The sequence below is a fragment of the Sorex araneus genome, chromosome X (assembly GCF_027595985.1).
Source record: "Sorex araneus isolate mSorAra2 chromosome X, mSorAra2.pri, whole genome shotgun sequence".
NCBI classification, from domain to species: domain Eukaryota; kingdom Metazoa; phylum Chordata; class Mammalia; order Eulipotyphla; family Soricidae; genus Sorex; species Sorex araneus.
In genome coordinates, this window is record NC_073313.1 from 130,061,347 (window position 1) to 130,069,515 (window position 8,169).

An 8,169-nucleotide genomic window follows, 5' to 3' on the forward strand; every position below is an offset into this window, starting at 1 on the left:
CCCCCACATCCATGCCAGCACTGGTTGCTTTTGTTCTTTTGAATGTGTGCCAGTCTCTGTGGTGTGAGATAATATCTCATTTTTGTTTTGATTTTCATCTCCCTGATTAGCGATGTGGAGCATTTTTTCATGTGCCTTTTGGCCATTTGTATTTTCTTGAATGAAATTTCTGTTCATTTATTCTCCTCATTTTTGATATGATTGGAGGTTTTTTCTTATACTATTCTACAAGTGTATTGTATATCCTAGATATTAATCCCTTATCAGATGGGTATTGGGTAAGTATTCTTTCCCATTTTGTGGGCTCTTTCTGTATTTTGGTCACTGTTTCTTTTGAAGTGCAGAAACTTCTTAGTTTGACGTATTCCCATTTGTTTATGTTTGTTTCCACTTGCATGGTCAGTGCTATTTCGTCCTTAAAGATGCTTTTAGCTTCAGTGTCATAGAGTTCTGCCTACATTTTCTTCTAAGAACCTTATAGATTCATGTTTGATATTGAGGTCTTTAATCCACTTTGATCTGACTTTTTTGCCTGGCATTAGACGGAGGTCAGAGTTCATTTTATTGCAGGTAGCTATCCAGTTTTCCCAGCACCATTTATTGAAGAGGCTTTCCTTGTTAATAGTGGAAGAAATTAAATAGGCATTTCCTCTTAGTGTTTTGTGTTACTTCCTATTTTCTATTCTGATTCCAATGTACTATCTACCCTTTCTCAATAAATACATACAATTTTCACAAAACAAAATTACTTAAAAGCTGTTTTAATATTTTTTGAGATTATGAACAGCATATGTAAAAAGTAGAAATAAAAACAGATTAAAGAAATTTATTTAATATAATAAAAATGGTATTTTAATTAAGTGTGAGAGCAATATTAGTGAATCAATGGTGTGACAAAATTTATCAAGCTAATGAAAACACTAAAAAAATCCTGGCCTGGGGCTGGAGTGATAGCACAGCGGGTAGGGTGTTTGCCTTGCACATGGTGGATCCAGGTTTGATTCCCAGCATCCCATATGGTACCCCAAGCACCGGCAGGAGTAATTCCTGTATGCAAAAGCCAGGAGTAACCCCTGTACATTGCCAGGTGTGACCCCAAAACCAAAAAAAAAACCCTGGACCTTTAGCTTATTGATTGTTCCAAAATGCTAATTCCTGATGGTACAAAGTTTAACAAGTATAAGAAGCACTAAAACTCTATAAAATATTAGAGCATTCATTAAAGGCACTCAACATTTTAAATGACTAAGTTGCACAGCAATATTCATGGCACAACTATATTGATTAAAAGCCCCACTTATACTCCTACACTGTAGCACTGTGGTCCCGTTGTTTATTGATTTGCTCAAGAGGGCACAAGTAACATCTCCATTATGAGACTTGTTACTGTTTTTGGCATATCGAATACACCACAGGTAGCTTTCCAGGCTCTGCCGTGTGGGTGGGATGCTCTCGGTAGCTTGCTGGGCTCTCCGAGGGGGACGGAGGAATCAAACCCAGGTCGGCTGCATGCTAGGCAAATGCCCTATAGTATATATTTGATTAAAATTATAAAATAAAAGGATAATTACACACTACATTTTATTCAGTAACATAATATTATCCTCTCCACATGTGCTTGGAACATAACAGGTACAATATATATTAGTCATTATAAATAAGTGACCTCTTATATATTGTTTATGGTATTGCACATTATGATACATTTTCTCGAAAGAAGCCTTGCATCATGTAACAAAGAACAAAATGAACTTACAATTTATTATAGCACTCCTTTTTCTTAATTTAATCCTATTATATTTTCATGGGTATATATGGTAGGTATAATGCTTGGCTCAGCACACCAGGCATGGAACTCTATGGGTGATCCCTGCTGGAACTCTACATGTGATTCTTGCTGGACATCGCCAGTTGTTTTGCAAGATTCGGACAGACTGGCATCCATGGGGCATGATGAAATCACAGAGGCGGCCATAGCATCGCCACCTGCCCAGGCCAGGCCGAGTAGCAGCAGTGTCGGACATAGAGCCATGGTGGCAGTGCGCGCAGTGGCTCATCCACTGTGTGGTGCTGTCAGCCAACCACCGGGTGACCTGGGACTCGGCACAGGTGTTCTACCTGGCACAGATCCTCCATGATAGGGTCCTGCTCTGCCAGCTGCTCAACAACCTCTGGGAGTACTCCATCAACCTCAAGGAGATCAACCTGAGGCTGCAGATGTCCCAGGTGCTGCCCAGAATCACAGGCAGGTGCATGCTTGTCAGTGTGCAGATCATTACAACATGCCCGTCAACCCAAAAGCTTACATTCGGTAGACTGGGAACACCAGCAAAGGTGATTAAAGGCCGCCCCAAAAGCCTCCATCTCTCTCGGAGAGCCTGGCAAGCTACTTAGACTAGCCTGCCCACACGGCAGAGACTGGCAACCTACCCGTGTCATACTCTATATGCCAAAAACAGTAACAAAGATGACCCTCATTCCCCTGACCCTGAAGGAGCCTCCAATGTGCCCTCGTGCTACACTAGCACGAGACAGGGACGAACGGAGACTTTACTGGCACCTGCTAGAGCAAATAGTTGAACAATGGGATGAGAGTGATACAGTGATATGGTAGGTACGTATACTTTTTATAATAACAATTGAACATATGTACATTAGTGAGAAGTGGGTGTGCAAAATAGTTGCTCTAAATAAAAATCTGATATATTAAGGCAACTAATTTCATGGAATATGCATATTTTCAAAATAAGACATTGATCATTCACACTGAAACTAGCCAACACTAACTGACATCAGTGATTATAAATCATAATTTCACATAAAATGGAAGTAAACAAAATGAGTATAAACTGCAGGCTTGTATATGCAAGATAAAAAATCTGTAAGATATTCATCAAAATTCTAGTAATTGTTATCATTTAGTTAATATTGTATATTGTACTATGACCAGCATTTTCTTTAATATAATTTTTCATATAGTGCTTATATAACTTGATCAGAAATAATTTTCCCAACTTAATCGATATAACAAAACACAAACCCTGTAATAAAAATATCAAAAGCTACTGTAATATTTTTCATTTTTAAGTGAATAATATATCATAATTTGTATTTCATTTAGTACTTGTCTTCTACGAATAGGTTTTCTTGTGAAAGAAATTATGTTATTCTCTGCATTCGCATCAATGTAGATTTCTCTGCTTCCATAGAAATACTGACATCTTCCAAGTACATCTCTAGAAGACAATATCCAGTATATTATTATTAAAATACAAATAAGTAATTGTGTTTTTTTTTCATAAAAATGGTCTACAACGCTCCTTACCTTTCAATGAAATGCAAACTGTGTTTTGGGATTGTACCAAGGGAGTAGGTCCTGTAGCAGTACAGAAGCCTGTTAACAAAATAACAGATACCTGTTTTTAACCTTCATGTTGCAAATATCTGGCCAATATTTTCTGGACTTGCAGATAACACTTTAACTTGGATAAAATTTTACTATACTAGAAGGAAATTGATGGTAGATGACTTTTTAAAATATTCCCTGATTGAGAATGCGTTTTTATTAGAGAAATTCCCTCTCCCCTTCTGCTATTCCCCGGTTTTAAAACTGTTGTACCAAAGCATAGAACAAGCCGACTGCTTTTAATATTACATAATGTTTGAATGCTCTTATATTTTCCCTATAAGGTTGCTACAAGCAGTGAGGGTTAGTTGACAAATCGGCAACAATGTTAGGGTATATTATATGCCGGCTTAAGACAGAGAAATACACTAAAAATTGGTGTAACTAACTCCCAGTAAAATAGATCCGCAAGCCTTTTATATGAATATAAACTAGGCTTGTCAATTACCAGACAGCCTTGGGAAAAGCTGCTGGTGGAGTGTGAAAGCTACTACGCCAGGTTTCTAGCCCATCCCCCACTCTGCCAACAAGCAACTCGGCGTTCTGTTCATTCCCCGCGGAGTGAAAACATGGTCGCAGGATATTTAGATAAAATAGACGTCATTCGGAAAGTCATCCATCATAAGACTACCGGATAACACCGGTGGAGTATTTTAATCCATGTTTTAATAAACGCTTTTTGTTAACAGGTCTGATCAAGCAAACGGGAATTTATGCTGGGCGGGTGGGAGGACACTTCTCTTCCCTCTGCTAGGATCTAAGGCTAGTCTTTATCCCTCTGATATAATAGTCGCCGCATCTTTTTTATTAAAAAAGATATATAAGTTGAATTTGAGGAGAATTTTTTTTTATTTAAAAAAAAAGCCTTGCAGAGACGTGTGCTTCTGCTACTAGGCAGTATTAGGAAGAGGGCGTGGCCTCGGGGGGGAGGCTATTAGGTCTGATCGTTCATTGGACTTAACGATTGTCCATCAAAGCTCTCCAGCCAATGAGGGGTGCGCTTCAGGCACTCTGGAAACCAAATGAGCTGGTGGTCTGACCGAAAGGGTAGGGGGCTTGTGATGTAAACAGCGAAGAGCTCCTCCAGCCTCGCACTGCGCCATTCCACTGCGGCAAGCCTCTGCCCGAAGCAGCCGCCGCTGGGAGAGGCCTCGCCGGGGCCGCCTTCCCTGCTCTGCGGGCCTTCGCCGCCGCTGCCCCCTCTCGCCGTCCGCCCAGCAGCTCGGCCCTGCCTGGACCGGGACCACTTGCACCTGCGCCAGGACCGCTGCCGTTGCGACTCAGCGATCCGTGAGTCTTTTGCCCAGCTCTGGGCGCGGGGTCCCCGTCTTAGTCCCACTGTCCGCGGTTTGCAGGCTTGCAAAATGGCAGAAGCCGATGCTAACAAGGTCCCGGAGCCTGCCGCCCCGGGGGTGGCCGAAGAGGCGAAGGCGAGCTCGTCTAGTAATTCTGGGGAAGAGTCTGACAGCAGCTCCTCCAGCAGCAGTGACAGCAGCAGCAGCAGCAGCCTCAGCCTCTTGTACAGCAAGAAGAGGAAACCCGAGCCTTCCAGGAGGTCACGCTCGTCGGGGAGATATTTTTTGGATCGCCTGCCACGGGCAGTGAGAAATCGTGTGCAGGCGCTCCGAAATATCCAAACGGAATGCGACAAGGTCGACACCCTTTTCCTGAAGGCGATCCATGACCTGGAAAAGAAGTACGCTGTGCTCAACAAGCCCATCTACGACCAGCGATGCAAAATTGTCAATGCCGACTACGAACCGACAAAAGAAGAATGTGAATGGAATTCGGAGGATGAGGAGTTCAGCAGTGACGAGGAGGTCCAGGAAGACAGCTGTAGCGAAATGCCTCCCTTGGAGGGGGAAGAAGAAGACAAGCCGAAAGAGAAGGCTGAGACAAAAGCTGAAGAAAAGGAGGCTCCCAAGGAAAATGCTGAAAAGGAAAAAGCAGAAGCTAAAGATGTTCCCGAGGCAAAGCCTGAAGTAAAAGAAGATGCTAAAGAACCACCCCAAGCAAAAGCAGAAGACAAAGAACGGCGCCGTAAACCAAAGGAGTCAAGGGATGCCCGGAGAGAATCTTCTAGAAGAGCTTCAGAGGTGAGGCTTAAAGAAAGAGCAAGTCGTAAAAGAGCTCATAAGAGAAAGTCCAAGAGAGAAGATCCCAAAGGCATCCCTAATTATTGGCTAACCGTTCTAAGAAATGTGGACAAGCTTGGCACCAAGATTCAGAAGTATGACGAGCCAATTCTGAAGTATTTGTCAGATGTCAGCTTGAAGTTCTCGAAACCTGGCCAGCCCATAAGCTACACATTTGAATTCCATTTTCTGCCGAATCCGTACTTCAGAAATGAAGTGCTGACGAAGTCCTACATAATTACTTCGAAGCCAGATCACAACGATCCTTTCTTCTCTTGCGGATGGGAAATTGAAGATTGCAAAGGCTGCAAGATAGATTGGAGAAGAGGAAAGGATGTCACCGTGACAACCACCTACAGTCGCACAACTGCTACTGGGGAGATTGAAATCAAGCCGAGAATCGTTCCGAATGCATCATTCTTCAATTTCTTTAGCCCTCCGGAGATTCCCAAGATCGGAAAACTGGAACCACGAGAAGACGCGATCCTTGATGAGGACTTTGAAATTGGTCAAATCTTACATGATAATGTCATCCTGAAATCAGTCTACTACTACACTGGAGAAATCAATGGTGCCTATTACAGAAATAGAAGATACCGAAAATAAAAAGAAAAGTTGTCTGGAAGAATTTTCAAGAATCTCACAGTTGAAGTGAAGCAGGTTTATATAGCCTTGAGAAAAAAACCTGCCCTGTAATCTCCATACTAATATCCCTTGCTGTCTTGTGCTTTTATATTTTCTTGGTATTTTAAAAATTTCTTTAAATGTGTCTAAGTATTAGTTTATTATTTATATCCTGTTGTAACCTGTTGTAATGTGATATTCTTCAGAGATATGTAAAATGTCAGTTACCTAAAGCATGTTAGCTTGATTCTATAGATTTTGCTTCTTGTGAAGTCCTTTTGTTATGTTCCTATTAGAATTTAACTGTGAAAATTGTCTGAATTATTCTCAGAATTGTTAATTAAGACTTTTTAAAAAAGCTTGAAAAAGTGATTTCTTGAACTAAAAACACAGCTCTTTGTTTTCTCCTATTCAGCTCTGAAGACTAGGGATTTAAATATGCTTCCACTGGCAGTGCTTTCTTTGCTATAGAAATACAACACACTTAACTACTAGAGAATATTGTGAAATTTGCCTGAAAAAATTAGAATACATTTAAGGATATTTATTAATACCGTGTAGAATGTGACTGAGCTTGTTTATGTGAATGGTGGTGTATAAATTTAGTTATAATGAAGTTATTGTTTACCATTTAAGTGTTAATATGATATAGTATTTTATGGTAAAAGTCTATCTTATACTGTGTAATTGTAATCTAAAATTACTAGTAACATTTTCTTTGTAATATGTGCTAATTTGCTTTTCAATGAAAATGTTCAATTTGTGTCATTTGATATTTTTTCATGTTCTCTATTGCATCCTAAAATAATTAAATGTCAAATAAAGTGTATTGTGCTCCCAAATGTGGTGTTTATTAAAACAAAACAGAAACTATTGAGGGAAATGGGACTTGACAATTATAATTATTATGAACATTTCAAGACTTTCCCCAGTTCTTAGCTATTATTTGGAGAATATATAACCAAGTAATTAAAGAGAAATGAAATAGGGGGAAAGATAGACAAGGGAAGGGAGGGAAGAATTGGTGGAGGGAGGGGGAGTGAAATGGCAAGATGGCGGAAGAAGACAAAGGAAGGGAGGGGCAAGGGAGGTAAGGCAAAGGGAATAAATGAACAGGATAGAAGGTTGGAAAAAGGGAAAGTAGATGAAGGAGGGAGGAGGGAAGGGAGAGCGGGTGGGAAGAAAAGACAAAGTGAACAAAAAGGGAATTTTAAGGAAGGAGTGGGAAAAGGGTGTATATGGTGAAGGGAAGAGTACAGAGAAATGATGGTGGGGGGTGGGGCTGGGGAAACGTGGGGACTGAAATGTCTGCTCAAGGAAGGCCATCTATTTAGAAAAATAAAATTAAGAAAGTTAAAAAACATTTCACAAAAGCCATCTATATAAACATTTACTGTCACTTCCAAAAGTAGGATAAGAAAATAATCCATTGCCACCCTCCTGCCTTGGGAGGCTCACGCTACCATAGCTCATTTCATAGGTGACATCATGCTCTTAACCTCTTCAGTATCACACAGCTGGTTGCATGATATTCAGATCCGATCTTTTAGCTTGAAATTATGGTAAGGGGGAGCCTTAAAGTCAATTTATAAAAGAGCTTTACAATGGGGGCAAAGGTACAAGCAAGCGCAACAAATTATAAAGCAGTAGTTTATCTCACATTTTCCTATTTCCCCTGCCTACATAAAATTTCATTCAAGACTTTACTGCATTAAAAAGCAGCAGCAGGGAGCCACAATTTGAAGATTTCTGAATCTTCAGCTGTAAAATTAATTACCTAATAGGGTCGCCAAACCCCACCATATATAATTTAGCATAGTGCTTTTTATCCTGTTAACAAGCCTCCCTTCTTATCTATAAACGTGGAAACATTACAAATCTATATTTAATCAAGCAAGTACGCTTGATTTTTTAAGGTGTCATAATTTATATAAAATCAACAGGATTTTGAGCATGTTTTGATTTCTTAGATTTTTGCAACCATCATGACTGGGTGTGTCAGAT

General features: G+C 40.3%; 1 protein-coding gene across 1 annotated transcript; it reads left to right on the forward strand.

Annotated features, from left to right (window-relative positions):
- The first annotated feature begins 4,413 nt into the window (after positions 1-4,413).
- On the forward strand, positions 4,414-7,007 carry NAP1L3 (nucleosome assembly protein 1 like 3). The gene has a single exon (XM_004611682.2). It carries the CDS (start codon positions 4,771-4,773, stop codon positions 6,145-6,147), a length of 1,377 nt encoding a protein of 458 aa, XP_004611739.1. The 5' UTR covers positions 4,414-4,770; the 3' UTR covers positions 6,148-7,007.
- Positions 7,008-8,169: the final 1,162 nt, after the last annotated feature.

Bases quoted from the DNA above. Each gene is read 5' to 3' on its own strand.
- NAP1L3 (XM_004611682.2), top strand. From the start codon at position 4,771: ATGGCAGAAGCCGATGCTAACAAGGTCCCGGAGCCTGCCGCCCCGGGG.